Source organism: Muscardinus avellanarius (assembly GCF_963383645.1).
Source record: "Muscardinus avellanarius genome assembly, chromosome: 13".
NCBI classification, from domain to species: domain Eukaryota; kingdom Metazoa; phylum Chordata; class Mammalia; order Rodentia; family Gliridae; genus Muscardinus; species Muscardinus avellanarius.
The window spans coordinates 597,424-622,547 of NC_137799.1; the positions used below are offsets into that span (position 1 = coordinate 597,424).

General features: G+C 48.1%; 1 protein-coding gene across 1 annotated transcript in view; it reads left to right on the forward strand.

Moving 5' to 3' along the window:
• Positions 1 to 25,124, forward strand: part of PNPLA7 (patatin like domain 7, lysophospholipase) — a gene marked incomplete at both ends in the record, with an annotated part of 82,060 nt that overhangs the window by 10,729 nt on the left and 46,207 nt on the right. The window contains 7 exons of the mRNA XM_080709451.1: positions 3,965 to 4,045; positions 7,053 to 7,181; positions 8,744 to 8,824; positions 10,652 to 10,778; positions 12,672 to 12,812; positions 22,204 to 22,304; positions 22,436 to 22,582. Coding sequence (XP_080565577.1) covers positions 3,965 to 4,045; positions 7,053 to 7,181; positions 8,744 to 8,824; positions 10,652 to 10,778; positions 12,672 to 12,812; positions 22,204 to 22,304; positions 22,436 to 22,582 — 807 coding nt within the window. The remainder of the gene's footprint in view (positions 1 to 3,964; positions 4,046 to 7,052; positions 7,182 to 8,743; positions 8,825 to 10,651; positions 10,779 to 12,671; positions 12,813 to 22,203; positions 22,305 to 22,435; positions 22,583 to 25,124) is intronic.

Below are 25,124 nucleotides of genomic sequence, written 5' to 3' on the forward strand. Positions count from 1 at the left end.
GGTTCTGTGTTGCTCTCTGAGACCATGATGCATTTATCCTGGTGTGCGACATGGGCTTCCTGTTACATATCACTGAATGCTCAGCGAGCCCTGGACTCGGTGTGATGGTTGCCCTGATCTCTCAGAACTTGTAGTTTTAGATGTTTTTGCCTGACTTCATCCTTGGAGTAGGCAGTGGTCCCAAGGCTACTCCTGAATTGTCCTCCCAGGTTTCTAAACCAAAGGTGTTACCTGGGTGGAACCCTTGGTTCTCACATTTGCAGCTCACTCTGTGACTGGACTTGAGGGGATCGTTTGAAGGAAAAGGCCTCAGTTCATCCAGTCTCCAGAGATCATTGCCAGTCTCCCTCCAGCAGGTGACCGTTAGATGGTAAACTGAGGTTCCCATCCTCACCCACAAGGGGCTTCCCGAAGTATTGGAGCTGCCTTTCTCTAGCACTTGAACCAGCTGGGAGGAGCTCCTGGAGGGTGCCCAGTGCCAGAGTCCAAAATCTCCAAGAAGGATTTTCCTTCTTCAAGCTGAGTTTAAGTTCATATACATATACATACATACAGGAATATATGCTTATATATTATATTTGTATACATAATGTGTGTGTGTGTGTGTGTGTGTGTGTGTGTGTGTGTGTTGTATGTGTTATGCTGGGAATTCAACTCAGAAACATTCTGCCTCTCAGGTACACCTCTAGACTTATTTTATTTATTTATTTATTTATTTATTTATTTATTTATTTTTTCAGTATTGAGAATTCAACCACCCAGGGTCATTCAACATCTGAGCTAAACCCCCAGTCCTTTTTTTTGTGTGTGTATGTGTGCATCTGGGGATGGAACCCAGGGTCATTCGACCTCCAAGCTACACCCTCTGCCCTAATTTTTTTTTTTTTTTTTTTTTTTTTTTTGGTGGTACTGGGGTTCCTGGAAACCCTTCTAGCTCCAGGCTACACTTCCAGACCTACTTAATACTTTTTTATTTGGAAACAGGGTCCCTTAAGCCAGTGCAGCTGGCTTTGAACCTGAACGATCCTCCTGTTTCCGCCTCCCAAGTACAGGGATTACAAGCGTGCACCACCATGCCCGGCTCCCTGCCCTATATTTTATTCTTTATTTTGAAACAGGGTCTCACTGAGTTGCAGAGGGCCTAAGTAGCTGAGAGTCCACAAACCATGATCCTCTGGTCTCAGCCTTCCGAATGCTGGAATTACAATCGTGCACCGCCATGCCTGGCTCCTATTTATTTTTTGAAACAAGGTCTAAGTAAGTTGCAGAGGGCCTCTCAAGTTGCCGAGGCTGGCTGCAAACCTGCAATCCTCATGTCTCAGACTCCTGAGTACTAGGATGACAAGTGTGCACCACCAGCTCTGGTTTTATTTTTTATTTGGAAACAGGGTCTTGCTGTGTTGCTGAGCTGTCCTAAAACCTACAAACCTACTGTCTCAGCCTCCCAAGTACTAGGAGTACTGCCTGTGTTAAGTCTCTCTATTAAATCACAAATTACATGCTTTTCTTATTTTGTATAGTGGAAAATTATGATAACATTCTGTAATTTTTTCTTTTTTTGGTCATTATTGATATTTATTGGTTGTTGAGGACCAGTTCACAGACACTTCACTTTGTACACACAAAACTCACGTACTGAAAATCTAAAAAGCCTCATACTGTGATTTCTTTTCAGTTACTCCAGTGAATTTCCAGTTTCAAATTTGGAGGCAAATTTTCCCAAAAGAGGTATCAAGTGCCATGTCTTAAAATGCTGACAAGCTGTCACTTAAGTCTCACCAATTCACAATTTCATATATATATACTACATATGCATTTCCCGTCTTTCACAGCACATAAAGAAAATTATTAAGAAAACTGGACCGCTATGACCAAAGATGCTACAGAGTACACATAACTCTGACAGGGTGGTAACCAGGGAGTGGTTTTCTTTAGGAAGCAATTCTACTAAAGAGTAACATGGAGATAGAATTTAAAATACTGAAGCGCCGGGCGTGGTGGCGCACGCTTGTAATCCCCATGCTTGGGAGGTGGAGACAGGAGGATCGCACAGGTTCAAAGCCATCCGTGCTGGCTTAAGAGACCCTGTTTCCAAATAAAAATATAAAAAATAGGTCTGGGAGTGTAGCCCAGAGGTAGAAGGGTTTCCAGAAACCCCAGTACCACCAAAAAAAAAAAAAAAAAAAACCTGAAGACATTAAATGCATGACTGCGACTCTATTTCCATTTAGTATGCTTTGTTTTGTAGGATATAAAACTACCCCCCACCTATGGAATGTTAGGCTGACACCAAAGACAGTCGAAGCCGCCCTTAATCCAATAGCCCACTATTTTCTGGTTGTACCAAAAAATACGACAACCAGCAAATGATTTTACAAAAAAAACTAAAAAACTCATTTACACTTAAAAAATGGGATGAGGTAAGATTCCCTCCTTCTTAAAAATGTTTCTAGAGCTACTAAAAAAAACTTGCATTTACAAAATAGTTGATAAAAATATTCCTCTGGATTGTACCAGAAGGGAGCCGGGAGCACTGACAGATGCGGTGTGGGGTTAATCCTACAGGCTCCTTTCTCTTTGGCTTCGTCAGGAGCTGGACACTCCTTGTGTCTAGGCTCCGTGTTCTGCAGGCAAGTCTTTAGTTTCTCCATTAGCCACTTCGGCTTGTTTTCCCTTCACTCTCCTCTTCTCTTTTGTTTGCACTTTTTTGTCTGATTTCTTATCCTTTCCCACTGCCTTCTTGGGCTTCGCTTCCATTTTGGCAGGAGCAGGCTTGGCTGACAGCACACCGACCTCCTCTTGGGCTCCTCCTTGGCCACACCTTGGGCAGAGCTGACCTTCCTTTTGGGCATGCAGGGTGTGGGGGGGTGCGTGCAGATGCTGCCTGCCCTGCGGGAGCCTTCCAAAGCTGCACTGCCTGGCCGGAGCTGCTGGGACCCGCGGCCCTTTCTTTTTTTGGTGGTGGTGCTGGGATTGAACCAGGAGCATTGTACCTCTGAGCTATACTCCCAGGCCTATTTTATTTTTTATTTTATTGTGGTACTGGGGTGGAACCCAAGGGCATTCTACCTCTTAACTATACCCTCAGCCCTCTTTTTTATTTTTTATCTTGAAACAGGGTCTTGCTGGGTTAATGAATCTCACTACTTGCTAAGACTGGTCTTGAACCTGTAATCCTTCTACCTCAGCCTCCCAAATACTGGGATTACAGAGCTGGGTATGATGGTGCACGCTTGTAATCCCAGCATTTAGGAGGCTGAGACAGGAGGAGGGTGGTTCGCTGCTGGCCTCAGCTACTTAATGAAGTCCTTTTTAACTCAGTGATACCCTGTTTCAAAATAAGGAATAAAAAGGGCTTGGAGGTTGAATGCCCCTAGGTTCCATCCCCAGTACCACACACACACACACACACACACACACACACAGAGATATACTGAGATTACAAGCATGTGCCGCCACACTGGCTCCTATTTTATTTCTTATTTGGAAACAAGGTCTTGCTAAGTTGCTTAGAGCCTCCTTAAATTGCTGAGGCTGGCTTCAAACTTGTGATCCTCCTGTTTTAGCTTCCTAATTACTGGGATTACAGGCATGCACCAACATGCCCGGCTATAAAATTCTGCAGTTTTTACTGATGAAATTAAATTTGATCCTCAGAGTCCTTATGGTTAGTCCAGGAAACCAACTTAGGTTTTGTGACAATTCCCTTAAACCTGCCAGTGAGGGAAAGACATGGGATGGAGGAGCTGTGGGTCCATTTATTTTACTCTTCCATATTTCTCAAGCAAATCATACCTCTTCATTCTGCTCATTCCAGCCAGTCTTGTCTCTCGTCTGAGGTGCCCACTCTACTGGTGGCACCTTGGAGATGGAGGCTGTGTGTCTGCTGTCCTGGTCGGGCCAGGCCTCCTGCGTCCTGGCACACTCCCTCTGGGCTGACACTTTGCTCTGCGCTTGCATGCAGGATGGCACCGAGGTGGTGGTCAAGGAGGTTCTGGCAGGGGACAGCGTGCACAGCCTCCTCAGCATTCTGGACGTCATCACCGTGAGTATCGCCCCGGCAGCAGTGCACGGTGTCCTCGCTCAGCACTCAAGGCTCACCTTTCCCGCCCTGCCTGGACTGCAGGCCCCTTAGGTGAGGCCAGGCTGCACAGTGACTTGAGGCGGGGGCTGGTTAGCACAGGAGGGACCTTCATTCTGACCACAATACTAAGCTTCAACAGTGTGTTTAAGACATCAGGCCTTTGGTGAGGCTTTGATTGTCTTGTAATTTTTTATTTTTTGCTCTAATTATTGCACATGGTATAACACTCAAAAGGCAAAAAAGCTTTAGAGTGAAAATGTTTCCTTCTGCCCTCGGGCCTGAGCCCATTCTAGGAGGGACCTTTAGCCAGCAGGTCTATGCAGATCCCACGTGGGGTTTCCCGTTGTTGCCAGTCTCGTGCAGTGAGCAGTGGTGCTGGTCTCCTGTGTATGCTGTGCCATGTGTCTGCAGACAAGTCTAGAGAAATCCTTAGGTGTACTGTTGGGCCTCAGGGTGCACATTTGTGATGCTGAAAGATGATTGCTAGTCCTTAGCCCCCAGCTGCAGAGCTTGGGCCCCTGGGAATAGATGTCTTCAGCTGCTCCCTGTGGACCTGTTGCACCCGTCCCAGGACGATGTGCAGCCTGAGCCAACCTTGGAGAGATTGATAGATTAAGAAAATAGCAGTGGGGCGTGGTGGCGCACACTTGTAACCCCAGCATTTGGGAGGCCGAGACTGGAGGATCGCAGTTTGTGGACAGCCTCAGCTACTTAGTGAGGCCCGCCACAATTTAGTGAGACCCTGTTTAAAAAAAATAAAGAATAAACCAGGCGTGGTGGTGCACGCTTGTAATCCCAGCATTCAGGAGGCTGAGACCGGAGGATTGCGGTTCGCAGACAGCCTCAGCTACTTAGTGAGGCCCTACTCTAAAATAAAGAATAAAAAATAGGGCAGGGGGTATAGCTCGGAGGCTGAATGCCCCTGGGTTCCATCCCCAGACCCACAAAAAAAAAAAAAAAAAAGAAAGAAAAAGAAAGAAAAGAACGAGTTAGGCGTGGTGCCACACACTTGTAACCCCAGCATTTGGGAGGCTGAGATAGGAGAATCGTTATTCGCGGACAGCCTTGGCTACTTAGGCCCTTTGCAACTCAGTGAAACCCTGTTTCAAAATAAAGAATAAAGCTGGGCGTGGTGATGCATGCTGGTGGCGCACGCTTGTAATCCCCGTGCTTGGGAGGCTGAGACAGTAGGATTGCACAGGTTCAAAGCCATCCTTAGCTACTGAGTGAGGCTCTCAGCAACTTGGTGAGATCCTGTTTCCAAATAACATATAAAATAGGTCTGAGAGTATAGCCTGAAAATAGGTCTGAGAGTATAGCCTGGAGGTAGAAAGCTTCTGGGTTCCACCCCCAGTACCACCAAAAGAAAGAAAAAAGAAAAAAAAAGAATAAAAAAAAAATAGGGCTGTAGCTGTAGCTCGGCAGTAGAATGTCCCTGGGTTCTACCCCCAGTACTGAAAAATACAAAAACAGAGAGAGAGAGAGAGAGAGAGAGAGAGAGAGAGAGAGAGAGAAAGCATCTTGCCGTGCATACTGGGTTTGTATCCCAGTACGTGGGAGGCTGAGACAGGAAGGTCACAGGTTCATGTCCAGCCTCAGCAACTTGTGAGGCTCTCCATAAAATAGTGAAATCCTTTTTAAAAATAAAGAATAAAAAATCAGGCTGGTAGTAGAGCTCAGAGGTAGGATGCCCCTGGGTTCTATCCCTGGTACCACAAAATATAAAAAATAAAACAGCATCTTAGTGTTTTTTTTTTTTTTAATGGTACTGGGGGTGGAACCCAGAGGCTTTCTACCTCCAGGCTATACTCCCAGACCTATGTTTATATTTTATTTGAAACAGAGTCTCACTACGTTGCTGAGAGCCTCACTAAGTAGCTGAGGCTGGCTTTGAACCTGTGCGATCCTCCTGTCTCAGCCTCCCAAGCGCTGGGATTACAAGCGTGTGCCACCACACCCAGCCTAGCATCTTAGTTTTTACTTTATTTTTTGTAGTACTTGGGATGGAACATGGGGCCTTCTACCTTTGGGCTATACCCCCAGTCTTATTTATTTGGAAATAGGGTTTCACCAAGTTGCTGAGAGCTTCATTATGTTGCTGAGACTGGCTTCCAACCTGGGATCCTCCTATCTCAGCCTCCCAAGTACTGAGATTACAAGTATGTGCCACCATGCCTGGCTCAGTTTTTACTTTTTTTTTTTTTTTTTCCGCAGTGCTGGGGATGGAACCCAGGGACATTCTACCTCTAAACTACACCCTCAGGCATATTTTATATTCTTCATTTTTGAAACAGGGTCTCACTAAGTTGCGGAGGGCCTTACTAAGTAGCTAAGGCTGTCTGCAAATTGTGATCCTCCTGTCTCGGCCTCCCAAATGCTGGAATTACAAGCATACGTCACCACGCCCGGCTAGTTTTTACTTTTTATTGTTGTATATTTCTTTTCTTTCTTTTTTCTTTTTGATACTGGGATTGAGTTATTTTGTTACCGTAATGAAAAGGTAACTAACAGGCACATACAAGTACCTGTACTTAAGGGTTCCCAGGATTGGGACACAGAGCAACTGAATTCTTCCCAGCACTGACAATCCCGGGGCAGATGGCAGAGGGACCAGGTGGGGCCCACAGTCGCTGCTGGTGGGATGCCGGCAGTGGAGCTGCTGCGGAAGACAGCTGGCAGGTTTCTTCCAGAGTCAGAGATACAGTGTACCACATGGCCTAGGAATCCCACTCCAAGTCTTAGTAGGAGAAATGAGAACCATGTTCACACAGAAACCCATACACCTGCATTATGGTAGCATTGTAATTGCTAAATCCTGGGAGCAGCCCAGATGTCCTTCAGCTGGTGAATGGCCAAAGGAACGGAGGTGTCCATGAGGTGGCTCAGGAGCCACAGCCCAGCCAGGTCCAGCCAGGTCCCACAAGTTTTGCTGGGTTTTGGCATGGGACTGACTCAGCTGTTGTTACAGGGTCACACTGCACCCTACAAAACGGTCTCTGCCCACGCAGCCGTCCCCTCCACCGTCCTCCGGCTTCCAGCAGTGGCTTTTCAAGGAGTTTTTGAAAAATATCCTGAAACCCTGGTGAGAGTGGTGCAGGTAAGTGGCTACTCTGGCCAACTTGTCTAACTGCCATGCCATCCGTATCAGGTATGGGGCCCGCGGCTGGCATGGGGTTTGATGGGCAAGTCCTAGTTTATACTATCAGTTCTGAGCTCTGTACCCTTGTCAGTGAATCCAGATGGGGTGGAATTGGCTTTATTGGCAGGACTTACTCTTAGGTATATGGAATTATGAGAACTACAGCTGGTCTTTCTTTTTCTTTTCCTCATCCTCCCTCCCCACCCCCTCCTTTTTGTGATGCCTGGGGATCGAATGCAGAGCTCACGTGTGCTAGCCAGCACTCTGCCACTGAGCTCCACGTGGGGGCCGAAGCATCTCTGGCTGGTGCTCTGGAGGAGCCTGCTGCCTGGTTTCACACTGGCCACGTGCTAAGCTGGCTCCTTCCACACTGTTCCCCAGGCCTTCCTTGTTAGCACTTGGCTCTGCTCCCTGGCCTTGACTGACACTGAGCTGAGCTGGTGCTGTTTGGAGGGAGTGGAGCATTGCTAGGGGATCAGTGAGCCAGAGCCCTTTTTAAAATTTTGAAGCAGGATCTCACTAAGTGGCCCAGGCTAGCCTTGAACTTGCAATCCTCCTACCTCAGCTTTCTAAGTAGTTGGGATTACAGGAGTGTGCCATATCACTCAACTAGAGCTAACTAAGGCTGTTTAAAAATTTTGGGGGGGGTATGGGTATTGAACCCAGGGGCATTCTACTTTTTAGCTACACCCCAGCTGTTTTTCTAAATTATTTATTTGGAAATAGGGTCTCACTGAATTGTTGAGGCTGGCTACAAACCTGTGATCCTCCTGTCTCAGCTTCCCACGTAATGGGATTACAGGTGTGTGCCACCATGCCTGGCGGATTTTTGTAATATGTATTTTTTTTTACTTTTTTTTGCAGTACTGGGGATGGAATTCAGGGGCATTCTACCTCTGAGCTATACCCCAGCCATATTTTTTATTCTTTATTTTGAAACAGGGTCTCACTGAGTTGCAAAGGGCCTCGTTAAGTAGTAGCTGAGGCTGTCTGTGAACTGCGATCCTCCTGTCTCAGCCTCCCAAATGCTGGGTTACAAGCATACACTGTAACATGTATTTTTACAATAAAAATGAGTACTCATAATCTTAAAAAGGTCTTTGGATCTCCCACTACAAAATAGATGTTTACTTTTTAATTAAATATCATTTTTGTGCTACTGGGGATTGAATCCAGGGGCCTGCTGCCTCTGAGCTACACCCCTAGCCTATTTTATTTTATTTTGAATCCTCCAACCTGTGATCCTCCTGTCTCAGCCTCCCAAGTACTGGGATTACAGGTATGTGCCACCATACGCAGCTAAATATCTCCTTTTAGAGTAATTATAGATTTGTAAAAAAGTTGCAAAAATAGCGTAGCATTCCTGCTTGCCCCTCACCCATTTCCTATGTTAGCCTTCTGTGCCTGCATGCTGGCTGGCTTGGCTGAGAGGTTCTCACCAGGGTCCCAGGAGGCGTGATGTGTCCTGTCTGGTGAGGTCTCAGCCTGTCAGTGCTCATGTCCCACCCATCTTGCTGCAGATCATCATGGTGCGGCTGCAGAGGGTGACCTTCCTGGCCCTGCACAACTACCTGGGCCTGACCACGGAGCTCTTCAATGCCGTGAGTGCAGACACTTGGCTGGTACCATGGCTGTGCTGGTTACGGGGCACCAGGACTTTGACTTTGGGGAACTGATGATAGGCTGTCTTTTTACTTTTCTGCTTTGGGAAGATTCATCAGATTGATTTCCAGGGAGTCGGGAAGGCTGTGTCAGGACTTTGGGAGCAGGTGGGCCCTTTTGCAGGCTTTTGATGCACATTGAGCCCACGGGCATTCTACCTGTGAGCATCCCACCTCTTTGAGCCAGGGGCCGTGCAGCATCCCTGTGGCTGGTGCTCTGGGAGAGCCTGGTTTACACACTGGCTGTGCGCTGAGCTCTAGCTCCTTCTGTGCTGTCCTCAAGGCCCTTCCTGCTAGCACTTGGCTCTGCCTCCTGCACTAGACTGATACTGAGCCGAGCTGATGCTGTTTGCAGGGAGCAGAGCATTGCTAAGAACTCAAGGCCCTTGAGTCCTGGCTGTCCCAGCTTCTGGTGGGACCCTGCTTAGACACAAGTCTGAGAAATGAGGCAAGACTAATTTCTACCTAGTGGAGTTCTGGAAGAACTAAGTGCCACTGTGGCGTCATTTCCCAATCTTTCTCCATACCCTCAAACAATGCCCAGTACCTGGAGGGTAGAGGGGACTCAGGAAGTTACTATGAAACACAGATGAAGCCCCTAGAAGAATGCCCAGTGGGTAGTAAGTGCTCAATATATGTGAATTTTGAATATTCTCATTTCGTTTGGATATCCTCCCTAGTTTTGATTTTTTTTTGGGGGGGCAGTGCTGAGGATTGAATACAGTCTAACTCCTGAGCTACACCTCCAGCCCTATTTTATTTTTCTTTCTTCTTTTTTTTTTTTTTTTTTTTTTTTTTGGTGGTACTGGGGTTCCTGTAAGCCCTTCTACCTCCGGGCTACACTCCCAGACCTATTTTATATTTTTATTTGGAAACAGGGTTTCTTAAGCCAGCAAGGCTGGCTTCGAACTTGTGCGATCCTCCTGTCTCCGCCTCCCAAGCGCGGGGATTACAAACGTGCACCACCGTGCCCGGCTTATTTTTCATTTTCATTTTGAAACAGAGTTTTACTGAGTTGCTGAGGGCCTTGCCAAGTTACTGAGGCTGGCCATTAACTGGTGATCCTCTTGTCTCAGTCTCCTAAGTAAGGGGATGATAGGCATATGCCACTATGCTTGGCGTGTGTGTGTGTGTGTGTGTGTGTGTGTGTGTGTGTGTGTGTGTGTAACAGGGTCTTGCTAGGTTGAAGAGAGTCTCAGTATTTGCTGAGGCTGTCCTCAAACCTTCGATTCTTCATTCTTAGCCTCCCAAGTACTAGGATTACAGGTGTGGGCCAACATGTCTGGCTCATGGCTAGTTTTGATGATCTTTTAGGGTTAGTCATCTTCAGTTGTTGGTATTTTAGGAAATATCCTTTTATGTTTTATGTTTTTTCTCCTTTCTTTGTGGTACTAGGGATTGAACCCAAGGGCATTCTACCTCCAAGCTACTCCACCAGCCCTTTTTTTATTTTGAAACAGAATCTTGTTATCACATGTTGGCCTTGAACCTGTGATACTCCTGTCTCAGCCTGCCAAGTACTAGGATTACAGGCATGTGCCACCAAACCTACCACTTTTTTCTTTCTTAATGAAGAACATTCAGGTTTCTAGCCACTTGGGCCTTCTTCTGACTTATAAAGTAGCTGAGCATGCTTGATTTCTAGGGCTTGCGGCCTCTTCTCAGAACTGGGAAGTTGTGAGGGTTCCCCAGGGTTCCCTCTTGGTGAGCCTGTGGGGGACCCAGGGACGCCCCTGAGCAGCTCTGATGTTCCTTCTTGTGCCACAGGAGAGCCAGGCCATCCCTCTTGTGTCTGTGGCCAGTGTGGCAGCCGGACGGGCCAAGAAGCAGATGTTCTGTGGTCCAGAGGAGCGTCTCGAGAGGCCACCGCAGTCCCAGGAGTCCTGGGACTCAGGTACTGCCCCCTTGGGAGAGTGCGTCTCAGCAGCCTCCAGGGCCCCTTCCTGTGCTGCCAGCCTCCTTGCCTGCAGTCTTCAGGGTCCCCGAGGCTCTCCTGTGAAGGACTGCACGGGGCAGCCTGGCAGGAGAGGAGCAGGGTCCCAGCTCTGTGCTCTGTTCACGCTGCGCTCAGCTCCCATGGCTAGTGAGGCTTGTCTAGTGGGCGTGTACCTGCAGAGCATCTGCTGGTGACCTGCACCCTGTGTCTGTATAGCCACTTGACCAGTAGGGGATATGTCATTTGTGTGTGTGTGTACGTGTGTGTGTGTTGGGCAGTACTGGGGATGGGACCCAGGGGCATTCTACCTCTGAGCTATACCCCAGTCATATTTTTTATTCTTTATTTTGAAACAGGGTCTCACTGAGTTGCAAAGGGCCTCATTAAGTAGCTGAGGCTGTCCGCGAACCACGATCTTCTGTCTCAGCCTTCCAAATGCTGGGATTACAAGCGTGCGCCAACACGCTTAGCTTCATTTGTGTTTTTATAGACCATCACATGTTCTCAGAAGCATTTCAAGTGGCTAGCAAAAGTCTATGAAGTTAAGTTAGACGTTGTGGGTGAAAATGGGCGAGAATGCTGTGGAGGCTGTGAGGCCTGGCCTGGCCCTGGGGCCTAGTGGGTGAAAATGGGCGAGAATGCTGTGGAGGCTGTGAGGCCTGGCCTGGCCTGGCCTGGGGCCTAGTGGGTGAAAATGGGCGAGAATGCTGTGGAGGCTGTGAGGCCTGGCCTGGGGCCTAGTGGGTGAAAATGGGCGAGAATGCTGTGGAGGCTGTGAGGCCTGGCCTGGCCCTGGGGCCTAGTGGGTGAAAATGGGCGAGAATGCTGTGGAGGCTGTGAGGCCTGGCCTGGCCTGGGGCCTAGTGGGTGAAAATGGGCGAGAATGCTGTGGAGGCTGTGAGGCCTGGCCTGGGGCCTAGTGGCCCCACTTCAGTGTGCCTTTGGACTTTGGGGACCTTGCAGCTTTAGATGATGTGGTTTTCCCCAGAGATGTATTTTAATTTAATTAATTTAGTTTTGTGGTGCTGGAAATTGAACCTAGGGGCATTCTACCTCTGAACTTCATACCCAACCCTATTTTATTTTTTATTTGGAAATAGGATCTTGCTGTGGTCAAATAGGTCAAACCTGTGATCCTCCTGTCACAGCCTCCTAAATACTGGCATTTCAGGCATGCACCACCACACCCGACCCAGGGACGCGTTTTAGGATAGGAGTCATTTAAGTCGTCTTTCTGCCTGCATGGCACGTCTCTCCCCTGAAGTGTCACCATTAAGTGATAGAGCCTGGGGCTTATCCTCCTGAAGGAGTTCAGTGCAGGGCAAGGCATGGTCTCAGCAGACTGGGGCTGTGAGGCTCAGAGACCTCTGCAGGAGGAAAGGAGGCTGTGAGGTGGTGAGGCCCGGGTGTTCCTGGAGGCTCTTTCTGACTCACTGCATCGGAGCCTCAGTGCAGCATTGAAGCCATGTTCATCCCTGGTGTGCTCAGATGGCCACCCCTGCAGAAGAATGGCACAGGGAAGGGAGAGACACAGTAGCTTCACTTGGGCTAGGGCTCATCTTTGGGTGCATGGGCCGCAGTAGGGGTGGTCCAGAAGCATTCGGAGAGGGTGTGGGCCCGGACGGGACCAGTCTGAGCCAGCCTTCGCCTGTGACTCCCTGGGCAGGGAGGACTGAGGCAGCGTGAGGGCCGTGTTGGGATTTGTCTGCTGGTGCACAGGGCGCTGTGGAGGGCCCTCTGTGGGCTCTGAGCTGCTGTGGTGTGGGCGTTCTGCTCCCGGAGCCACCTGTGTGAACGGAGCCGGTCGCGGGGCACACGGGCCACAGAGGCTTACGCCTGCCTCCCCCACAGATTGCGGGGGCAGCTGCCCGGTGGCTGCCGGGCCTCTGCTGAAGAGGAGCCACTCCTTCCCTCTGCCTTCTGTCCACAAGGAAGTCTCGGACGAGCTCAGGCCGTCTGAGGCAGCTGACCCCGGCCCTTGGACCCCACAAGGTAAAGGCCCCACTGCTTCCTAGCCGGCATTGCTGACAGGCTCTGTGTGTTTGAGGGCCGTCCAAGCTGCCCTGCCTCCAGCATCTTGCCATATAGCATGGGAAGGTGGGTATCAGTGTCATATATAGATGGACAGGAACCCCCAGCCACAGGGAGCCCCCAAAGGTGTTGGTGGAGTCTTGCTGCCCTAAACATCCTGGTGCTCTCCAGTTCGTGGCTGCAGGGGCTGCATCTGTCCATCTTCCCCTCCTGTCACCTCTGCTGGCCCCTCCCGAGTGTCAGGGCCCCTCAGCTGGTGCTCCCTCACCCTTGCCTGTGTGGTGCCGCCTGCTCTCAGGACTTGGCGTGCTGGGTCTCGGGGTGGTTTCACTGAGCCCATGCTGGGACTTGCTGTTGCCATTGGTTGGTGCACGGTGCTCCTCTGTCGCCTCTCTCCTCATCCCGGTGACCTCTGTGTCCCCTGGAAGCACACAGCCTGCATCTCGGCTGCTAGACCAAGGCAGCTTTGTGTGTGGCTCTGCTGGTGTATCCAACCTGAACCTGGAAGTGCAGGGCAGGCTCACTGCCATGTGATGGCTGGCCTCTCACTGCTGTTCTTAGGTAACTGCACCTTCATGGCCATCTGGATAATTTGAAGTCTGTCAGGCTGCTGCTCTTTAAGGACCTTTGATGAGCGAGGTGTGGTGCCTCACAACTGTCTCCCAGTACTTGGGGGGTGGAGACAAGAGAATTGGAGGTCAGGAACCAGCCTCAACAATTCAGCAAGACCTTGTTTCAAATTAAAAATAAAAAAAGGGCTGGGGTGTAGCATAGAGGTAGAATGCCCCTGGGTTTTATCCTTGTTACCAAACAGAAACCAAAATAGCCATTAGATGATGTCTTCTGCCCGTGTTCTGTGGTTTCTGGAGCTTGTTTTGTTGCTGTGTGTTGGTTCTTTATATGATCTAGAAAAGAGCCTGTCTCACTCTTAATTTTTGCAAATACTTTCTCATGTCTCCATTTGTTAGAAAAGGCAGCCATGGTGCCCTCCACTTAGCCAGGAATCCTCTATTGAAAACCAGCCATTTGGTGCCTTGTGATTTGTGTTTTGGGTCTTAGTAATTCTGAAGTCATTTGTGGTTCATAAATGTATTCTTTGGCACTTGGCACTCTTTTCTTTTTTTCTTGTTGATCCCAGAAATTGAACCCAGGGACATTCTACCTCTGAGCTACACCCTCAGCCCTTTTATTTTATTTATTTATTTTTATATGTGTGAAACAGGGTCTTGCTAAATTGGTGAGGGCCTTGCTGAGTTCCTGAAGCTGACCTTGAACTTTCGATCCTCTTGTCTTCCAAGTACTGGGATTACAGGCATGCGCCACCACGCCCGGCTTCTGCACTGTTTTCTAGTAATTCCATGTCTTTCGTTTATATGTAGTCCGTTTTTGGAGTATGAGCCATGTGTGTATAGAGAAAGCACAGCTTTTTCACTCTGTATAGTGATGACTTACCCAACACCTTTAGTGAAACAGTCTCATTCCCTCTGGCTTGTTTTGGTGCCATCTCTTTACCCGTTAGGCTTCTGAATCTGCATGGATTTTTTTAGAGCTTTCTTGAGATACAGTTTATGTACTATAAAGTTCACCCTTTAAAAGTGTGCAATCTAGTGGTTTTTGTATTCAGAAAATTCTGGTTTGAGAGCACCTGCCTCTGGGACCTTTCTACACCTGATGAAGAACATCCCTTGCAACCAAGACAGCCAGGTCATATTTACCTCGTGCCTCCCCTTGACCTGGGCGTTTCACTCCTGAGATCTATTTTTAAGTTATCTTTTGTGTTCTATTAGTACATTCACCTGTTTCCTCACCAAGTGATTTTTTATTTTCATTAACTTGTTATGGCTGAATAACAGTTATATGGAATATGCTTATCATAAGTGGGCAGTTTGATGAATTTTCATAAACAACTCACTGGTGAAACCAGATAAAGAAACACAGACCTCAGCTGCTGTGAACTGCCATGCCTCCTGCTTCTGGTACTGGAACAGCAATGTTTGGATTATGAGACCCACCACCACGACTTTAGGGGCATAGGTCAGCTCTGCTGCTTTTCCTTCATAGAAACAAATCTCAGGCCGGGCGTGGTGGGCACACTTGTAATCCCAGCATTCGGGAGGTGGAGACCAGAAGATCGCAGTTCACGGACAGCCTCAGCTACTTAGCGAGGCCCTTCACAACTCAGTAAGACCCTGTTTCAAGACTAAAAAATAGGACTGGGGGTGTAGCTTGGAGGTAGAATGCCCCTGGATTCCATCCCCAGTACCACACACACACACACACACACACACACACACACACACACACACACACACACATTGCATGATGTACACTGATTTGAGCTTGGCCGCTTTTATACAACATTGTCTCTGAAGGTTCATTCACATTTTGTATAGCTCATTCTCATGTGTGTCCATTGAACACACATGGACGTGCTTCTGTTAGAGCTCCTGGGCACAGTGAGTTGCTTGGCTTGGGGGTCCCGCCCGACAGCTCTCTAACCTGCGTTCTGACGGCTGCAGGGCAGAGATGTTCTCCCTGAACGCCTGGCCACGTGCGGCTGTTTACATTAATCAGCTCCTCAGTTGGTGGCTGCTCTCTAGGTGCTCACTGGCCACTGCTCCAGCGAGGAGAGACCACTGCAGGTCTTTGAACTCTGGTTCTGCTGGGCTATGTCAGGGAACCCACAAACAAGCTGTGACCATGACAGTAGCGTTCTGTAGAAATATTGGACCTCCCTACTTGGCAGGAAACATTTGCACTATTGGATTAATAGCCAGTTGTTGTTTGTGTACTCATTCACGGCTAAGTTTGGGGGATTTTTTTTCTAATAAGGATGAACTTGAATTATTTGTGAGAAATATTCACCTGGCATCTTAAATTGAAAAAAAAAGTTTGATATGAGTTTTTTTTTTTTTCCTCCTAGAAGATGAAGCACACAGGAACCTAATAGCAGGCATGGGATGACTATTCAGTGTGGGTTAGGAATAAAATTAGAAATACTTTGGTACTCTGGTACTTAGCCGCCTTATATCTCATATGTTTCACAAAGTACCACCAAGGAAGAAAACCAGTTAGCAGCTTAGATTGGCATTTACCTAGTATGATTACTGTTCTCTATATGGCTCTATGTTCTATTCAACATAAGGAAATAAAGTTTGAGTTGAGAATTAAAAAAAAAATATTGCAGCCGGGCGTGGTGGCACACGCTTGTAATCCCAGCATTTGGGAGTCTGAGACCTGGAGGATCGCGGTTCGCAGACAGCCTCAGCTACTTAGTGAGGCCCTCTGCAACTCAGTGAGACCCGGTTTCAAAATAAAGAATAAAAAAATAGGGCAGGGGGTGTAGCTCAAAGGTCGAATGCCCCTGGGTTCTATCCCCAGACCCGCAAAAAAAAAAAAAAAAAAAAAAAAAAAATTGCACTTCTCGTATGCATGTATTTTATCACTGGGAGTATGGTTTTGTTAAAATAGATATTGGCAGCCGGGTGTGGTGGCGCACGCTTGTAATCCCCGCGCTTGGGAGGCTGAGACAGGAGGATCATGCAGGTTCGAAGCCAGCCTCAGCTACTTAGTGAGGCTCTCAGCAACTTAGTGAGACCCTGTTTCCAAATAAAATATAAAATGGGTCTGGGAGTATAGCCTGGAGGTAGAAAGCCTCTGGGTTCTACCCCCAGTACCACACACACACACAAAAAAAAAGATATTGGCATCACAGTACCTTGGCTCATTAATTATAAATTATAACAACAACAATATGATAGGTACTTGAAAGGCTGAGACACAGGTTTCAATGATCACAGGTTCAAAGCAAGCCTCAGCAACTTAGTGAGGTTCTCAGTAATATAGTGAGACCCTGTTTCCAAATAAAAAATAAAATAGGACTGGGGATGTTGTAGCTCAAAGGTAGAATGCCCCTGGGTTCAGTCCTCAGTACCATCCCCCAAACATATACATGAGACAAAAAGTAAGAAAATAAAGAGTACAACACCCCTCATTTCTGCATAGTCTGAGGTCTGCTGCCAGCTTTCTTTCTTTTCTTTTTCTTTTCTTTTTATGGTGCTGGGCATGACATTGAAGGCCTCGCACTACTGGGGATTATACCCCAGGCATATACTGGGCAAGTGTTCTACCACTGAGTTACATCCCCAGCCTTTTTTATTTTTTATTTTTTATTTTTCGGTGATACTGGGGGTGGAACCCAGGGGCTTTCTACCTCCGGGCTATACTCCTAGACCTATTTTTTTATATTTTATTTGGAAACACGGTCTCACTAAGTAGCTGAGAGCCTCACTAAGTAGCTGAGGCTGGTCTCAAACCTATGCGATCCTCCTGTCTCTGCCTCCCAAGCGCGGGGATTACAAGCGTGCGCCATCACACCCGGTTCCCAGTCTATTTTATTTGCAACAGGATCTCACTGAGTCTCCTGAGGATTTGGGATTATAGACAGGAGCCACCAGGCCTGGCTGCCTGCCTGCCTTCTGTGTTTGCTTGAAGCTGGTTTAAATGAGTGACTGTAAAAGCCAGGCATGGTGGCGCATACTTGTAATCTCAGCATTTGGGAGGCTGAGACAGGAGGATCGCGGTTCATAGATGGCTTCAGTTACTATGTAGTGAGGCCCTTTGCAACTCAGTGAGACCGTTTCAAAATAAATAATAGCTGGGCGTGGTGGCGCACACTTGTAATCCAAGTGCTTGGGAGGCTGAGACAGGAAGATCACACAGGTTCGAAGCCAGCCTCAGCTACTTAGGCTCTTAGCAACTTAATGAGACCCTGTTTCCAAATAAAGTATAAAATAGGTCTGGGAGTATAACCTGGAGGTAGAAAAGTCCCTGGGTTCCACCCCAGTTCCACCCCTAGTACCACAAATAAATAATAAATAAATATAAAAAATAAATTAGTGCCGGGCGTATTGGCGCACGCTTGTAATCCCCGCGCTTGGGAGGCAGAGACAGGAGGATCACGCAGGTTCGAAGCCAGCCGTGCGCGCTGGCTTAGGAGACCCTGTTTCCAAATAAAAATGTAAAAATAGGTCTGGGAGTGTAGCCCGGAGGTAGAAGGGCTTCCAGGAACCCCAGTACCACCAAAATAAAATAAATAAATAAATAAATAAATAAATAAATAAATTAGTGACTATAAGCCTTTGATGGTCTTATTTATTTATTTATTTATTTATTTATTTAATTTTGCGGGTCTGGGGATGAAACCCAGGGGCATTTGACCTCTGAGCTACATCCCCAGCCTTATTTTTTATTCTTTATTTTGAAACATGGTTTCACTAAGTTGTGGAGGGCCTTACTAAGTATTTGAGGCTGGCCTCAAACCTGCCATTCTCCTGTCTCAGCCTCCCAAGTACTGGGATTAAAAGTACCAGAAGTGCCGGGCGTGGTGGCACACGCTTGTAATCCCCGCGCTTGGGAGGCAGAGACAGGAGGATCGCGCAGGTTCGAAGCCAGCCGCGCGCGCTGGCTTAGGAGACCCTGTTTCCAAATATAAAAAAATGTAAAAAGAGGTCTGGGAGTGTAGCCCGGAGGTAGAAGGGCTTCCAGGAATCCCAGTACCACCAAAAAAAAAAAAAAAAAAAAAAAGTACCAGAAGTGCTCTGTACTCAGAGTGTCCCCATGTGGCCATCAGTGATAAGAAGTAGAACACATCCTGCGCTCAGCCCAGAAAGCCAGTTCCCCTCACCAGGAAAGCACTGTGGGCCTCGTCACCACAGGACAGCTTCAGGTCAGGGTGGCATTTTACTGGGAGCGTTTATTAAGGCAAAGGTGGCACCCGGGGAGCCCCTGAGTGTATCTGCGCAGCGCTCTGAATTCTGACAGACACACGAGTCATGGTGCACCTGCATGCCCCTTCCACACCTCCTCCTCCCATGGGCCTGTGGGCCTGTGGCTCTGGTGCTGGTCCTGCAGGGTGCATCCCCGACACTGGTGCCTTCCACCCAGCCTCATGTTGATGTTCACCAGTGTTGTGTGTATCTGTGGTTTTTGCAGATCGTTTATATTCTCCTATTGATGCCAAGTGCTATGCGTATGACCTTGTGACATTATAAAACAGTCCTGAGAGACTGGTGTCAGGAACTTTAGGTTTTGGACGAGGAAACTGCAGCTCATATAAGTCACTCAGACAAGCAGCTCATTGTGGTGGGCGGGTTCGAAAGCTAGATATGTGCTTTGTCAGAGTCTAGAGATACTGCCTGAAGATTTTCTAAATCCGGTATTTAATAATGTTTAAAAGTCGATTGTGAGCCAGGTATGGTGGCGCATGCTGGTAATCTCAATACTTGGTAGGCTGAGTCAGGAGAATGGTGGGTTTGTGGCCAGCCTCAGCAACTTAGCAAGACTTCCCACAATTTAGTGAGACCCATTTCAAAATAAAAAATAATATAGGGTTGGGGGTATAGCTCAGAGGTAGCATGATCCTGGGTTCAATCCCAGTAAAAAGAAAAAGTAACTTATGCTGGAAGCTTGGTCCTCAGTGTGGCAGTGTTGAGACAGTAGAAGTTTTAAGAGCTGGATATTGTGGCTGGAGATATAGCTCAGTGGTAGAATACTTGCCTAGCATGTGTGAGGCCATGGGTTTGATCCTGGCAACACACACACACACACACACACACACACACACACACACACACACTGTCTGTCTGGCTGTCTGTCTTACGTTCTCTCCTTTCTTTAAGCATATTGGTACACACCTTTAATCCCAGTATTAGGAAGTCTAAGACAAGAGGATTGTAGGTTTGCAGCCAGCCTCAGCCTCAGCAACTTCTTGAGGCCCTCCACAATTTAGTGAGGCTCTGTTTCAAAACAACAACAATCAAAAAACAGGAGCTGAGTATGGTGGCACACACTAATAATCCCAGTAGGATTCATTTTGGGGAGGCTAAACAGGAGGGTTGCAGGTTTGAAGCCAGCTCAGCAACATAATGAGGCCCTCAGCAATTTAGCTCAATCCTGTTTCCAAATAATAAAATAGGACTGAAGGTATAGCTCAGGTAGAATGACTCTGAGTTCAATCCCCAGTAAAACACACACACACACACACACACACACACACACACACAGAGAAAACAAATGAGAGATGGGGCCTAGTGGAAGGGACTGGGTCATGGACCCCACCTTCATACGTGGATTAAAGGTATTAACGCTGTCTCCCGAATGAATGGGTCTCATGTGATGAAGGAATGGGTCTCATGTGGTGGAGGAATGGGTCTCATGTGGTGGAGGAATGGGTCTCATGTGATGGAGGAATGGGTCTCATGTGATGGAGGAATGGGTCTCATGTGATGGAGGAATGGGTCTCATGTGGTGGAGGAATGGGTCTCATGTGATGGAGGAATGGGTCTCATGTGATGGAGGAATGGGTCTCATGTGGTGAAGGAATAGGTCTCATGTGATGGAGGAATGGGTCTCATGTGGTGAAGGAATGGGTCTCATGTGATGGAGGAATGGGTCTCATGTGATGGAGGAATGGGTCTCATGTGATGGAGGAATGGGTCTCATGTGATGGATGAATGGGTCTCATGTGGTGGAGGAATGGGTCTCATGTGATGGAGGAATGGGTCTCATGTGATGGAGGAATGGGTCTCATGTGGTGAAGGAATAGGTCTCATGTGATGGAGGAATGGGTCTCATGTGGTGAAGGAATGGGTCTCATGTGATGGAGGAATGGGTCTCATGTGATGGAGGAATGGGTCTCATGTGGTGAAGGAATGGGTCTCATGTGATGGAGGAATGGGTCTCATGTGATGGAGGAATGGGTCTCATGTGGTGAAGGAATGGGTCTCATGTGATGGAGGAATGGGTCTCATGTGATGGAGGAATAGGTCTCATGTGATGGAGGAATGGGTCTCATGTGATGGGGTTAGTCTTCACTATAGCAGGCTCTGGCCAAGAAAGGCTGCCCCATGCACTTAGTCTTTTGTGTGCAGCTGTTTCCCTTTCTGCTTCTCTGCCATGTTGTGACCTAGCAAGGGCCTCCCTAGAGGCTGACCACATGGGGCTGGGCAGTCTTGGGTATTCAGTTAAAACTCTGCGCTAGATAAACTCCTTCACTTTATGAAGTATCAGCTTCAGGTGTTCTCTTACAGCAACACTAATTAGACTAAGGCAGTCATGAAAAGACCTGTGAGCAAGACAGCCTTGCCCTCACTGGGCATGGTGCCTGTAATCCCAGTTCTTGGGAGGCTGAGACAGGAGGATCACAGGTTCAAGGTCAGCCTCAGCAGCTTGGCGAGCCCTTCAGCACTTAGACCCTGTTTAAAAAATAAAGAATAGCTGAACATGGTAGTACACACTTGTAATCCTAGTACATGGAAGGCAGGAAGATCACAGGTTAGGGAGCAGCCTCAACTACTTAGGTCCTCCCCAACTTTGTGAAATCCTGTTTCCAAATAAAGAATAAACTGGGCGAGGTAGTGCATGCTTGTCATTCCGGTTCACGGACAGCCTCAGCTACTTAGTGAGGTCCTTTGCAACTCAGACCCAGTTTCAAAATAAAGAATAAAGCCAGGCGTGGTAACGCACACTTGTAATCCTAGCACTTGGGAAGTTGAGACAGGAGGATCGCGCAGGTTCGAAGCTAGCCTCAGCTACTTAGTGAGGCTTTCAGCAACTTAGTGAGACCCTGTTTCCAAATAAAGTATAAAATAGGTCTGGGAGTATAGCCCGGAGGTAGAAAAGCTCCTAGGTTCCACCCTCAGTACCACACAAAAAAAAGAACAAAAAATAGGGCTGAGGGAATAGCTCAGAGGTAGAATGCCTCTGGGTTATATCCCCAGTACTGCAAGAAAAGAAAGAGAGAAAGAGAGAAAGAGAGAAAGAAAGAAAGAAAGGAAGGAAGGAAGGGTGTGGTGGTACATGCTTTAATCCCAGTAGTTAGGAGGCTGAGACTGTAGAATTGTAGGTTCATTGACCAGTCTCAGCTACTTAGTGAGGCCCTCTGCAACTTAGTGAGACCCTGTTTCAAATAAAGAATAAAAAAAATAGGGATGGCGTGTAGCTCGGAGTTTGAATGCCCCTGGGTTCATTGCCCAGTACCACAAAATAAATACATAAATACATAAATAAAGAATAAAAAATAAGGCTCGGTGTGTAACTAGAAGACAGAATTCCTCTTGGTTAAATCCCAGTTCTTCAAAAAAGAGAAAGAAATAGGGCTGGGGTTTGGCTCTGAGGTAGAACAGCCCCTGGTCCAGTCCCCAGTGCCACGCAAACACGCACAGAAAGACGCCTTCCCTCTAGAGAGCCACGCCACCTACCATGCCTGTACCGCGGCGTTCAGGGAGCATTCAGCCTGCCGCGGTGTGTCTGCACACGTAGGGCGGCAGCTCAGTCTCCCCTCTGTTTGTAGGGAGCCAGGACAGGGACACCTCAGACCTGAGGATGGCGTGTGAACGTGCCAGGGTCTCTTTGCACACGGACGAGCACCCGAGGAGCCCGATGGCCGGCAAGGTAGGCCCTGCCCTCCCTCCATTGGCCTGGGCGCTGCCGCCCAGCGCGGCTGCTCTCCGGCCGCAGCCCTTACCCCATCACCCCACCCCGCTTCCCGCGCGCGCCCTCTGATGGCTGGTGTCCTCCTCAAGTCCAAGAAGAACGTGACTGTTGCGGAGAGCCCCTCGGCTGTCTTCCTTTACTCAGAGAGTCCCTGGCACTCAGCCAGCACCAGAGGGAAGACAGACGCCATCTTCAGAGCTGCCAAGAGGGACCTCCTCACGCTGATGAAACTGGATGTGAGTGCTGAGGGCGCAGCCAGCTGGCGCCCGCTTCTTGCCTTCCTCTTCCTGGCCGCGTCCCAGGGGTCAGGTAGAACCTGCCAATGGGCCCAGGTAGAGCCCTGCTTCCCGTGGGTTTCTATTTGGATTTTTGTCCCTTTTTTTTTTTTTTTTTGGTACTAGGGATAGAACCCAGGGGCTTTTACCTCTGAGTTATACCCCTAGCCCTATTTTTAAATTCTATTTATTTATTTATTTTTGCAGCACTGGGGATAGAACCCAGGGGCATTCTACCTCCGAGCTACACTCCCAGCCTTATTTTTTAGTCTTTTTTTAAAATTTTTTGAAATAAGGTATCATTGAGTTTCAAAGGACCTCACTAAGTAGCTGAGGCTATCTGCAAACCGCCATCCTCCAGTCTCAGCCTCCCGAGTGCTGGGATGACAAGCATGCGCCATCACACCCAGCTTATTCTCTTTATTTTGAAACAGGGTCTCACTGAGTTTCAGAGGGCCTCACTAAGTAGCTGAGACTGGTCAATGAACCTACAGCCTCAACTACTTAGGTCCTCCCCAACTTTGTGAAATCCTGTTTCCAAATAAAGAATAAACTGGGCGAGGTAGTGCATGCTTGTCATTCCGGTTCACGGACAGCCTCAGCTACTTAGTGAGGTCCTTTGCAACTCAGACCCAGTTTCAAAATAAAGAATAAAGCCAGGCGTGGTAACGCACACTTGTAATCCTAGCACTTGGGAAGTTGAGACAGGAGGATCGCGCAGGTTCGAAGCTAGCCTCAGCTACTTAGTGAGGTTCTCAGCAACTTAGTGAGACCCTGTTTCCAAATAAAGTATAAAATAGGTCTGGGGGTGTAGCCTGAAGGTAGAAAGGCCCTGGGTTCCATCCCAGTACCACAAAGAAAAGTTTTTGTTATAGAAATATTTAAAGACATGCAAACTAGACGGATTAGTGTAATAAAGGTGAGTTTCTTCCTACAGCAAGCTTGTGGCTGCCTGCCCTACCCTTGAACCAAGTAGTGTGTGTGTGTGTGTGTGTGTGTGTGTGTGTGTTACTGAGGGTCAAGCCCAGGGGTGGTTCTACCTCTGAGTTATACCCCCAGCCAATTCTATTTTGAAACAGTCTTCCTGAGTTAGCACTTGTTGCCTCAGTCCTGTGCTCCTCCTATCTCAGCCTCCCGAGTACTGGAATTACAAATGTGAGTCACCAGTCTCAACCCCTTGAGCAAATCTGTAATCATATGCTAGTAGTAAATATTTCAGTGTTTATCTGTAAAAGACAAGGGCTATTTTTCAACATAACCACAATACCATTATCACTTCTAAAAATTCAGTAATAATCCTTAACATCCTCGACAGTTGACGAGTATCCTGATTCCCAGCAGCCTTGTGAGTGCAGTTAGTGGGCACAGGGCCCCTGGGCTGGCCCATGTGGCTCTCCTGCTCCTCTGTGGTCCCCCCTGGGCTGGCCCATGTGGCTCTCCTGCTCCTCTGTGGTCCCCCCTGGGCTGGCCCATGTGGCTCTCCTGCTCCTCTGTGGTCCCCCCTGGGCTGGCCCATGTGGCTCTCCTGCTCCTCTGTGGTCCCCCCTGGGCTGGCCCATGTGGCTCTCCTGCTCCTCTGTGGTCCCCCCTGGGCTGGCCCATGTGGCTCTCCTGCTCCTCTGTGGTCCCCCCTGGGCTGGCCCATGTGGCTCTCCTGCTCCTCTGTGGTCCCCCCCTGTCCAGCCTTGCATTTGGCATGGGATCCGGGCGGCTCCTGGATCTGCTCCTTGGGGCCTGGAGCCCATCGCTCTTAGCCAGTGGCTTTCATCTTGGCCTGAATTGGGTCTGTGGGCTGGATCCAATTCCTTTCTGCCTCTCCCTCCCTTCTGCTTTGGCCCAACAAGGTGCCAGGTATCCTGTTCTTCCCAGGGAGGCCCAGGATGTTAGCAGCCTTTTAAGCACAGGGAAAAGTCCTTTCACAGGGCTTGAGAGGCATATTTTTAAAAACATGTGTGATTATTTTTGGTGGTGCTTGGATTAAACCCATGGTCTTACCCATGCTAAGCACACCCTTTACCAGTGAGCTAAACACCAGCCCAGATTGAGAGGTTTAAATTAGTGATGTAGTTCTCTATCATCTTCTAAAGATGACCAATAAGCTTTCTTCTTACTTTTTTTTTTGTGTGTGTGTGTGTGGTACTGGGGATGGAACCCAGGAGCATTCTACCTCTGAGCTACACCCCAAGCCCTATTTTTTTTTTTTTTTTTTTTTTTTTTTTTTGGTGGTACTGGAGTTCCTGGAAGCCCTTCTACCTTCGAGCTACACTCCCAGACCTATTTTATACTTTTTTTTTATTTTTGGAAACTGAGTCTCTTAAGCCAGCGTGGCTTAAGAGGATTTCGAACCTGCGCAATCCTCCTGTCTCCACCTCCCAAGTGCAGAGATTACAAGCGTGTGCCACCACGCCCCGCCAAGTCCTATTTTTTTATTCTTTATTTTGAAACAGAATCTCACTGAGTTGCACAGGGCCTTACTAAGTAGCTGAGGCTGTCCTTGAACTGA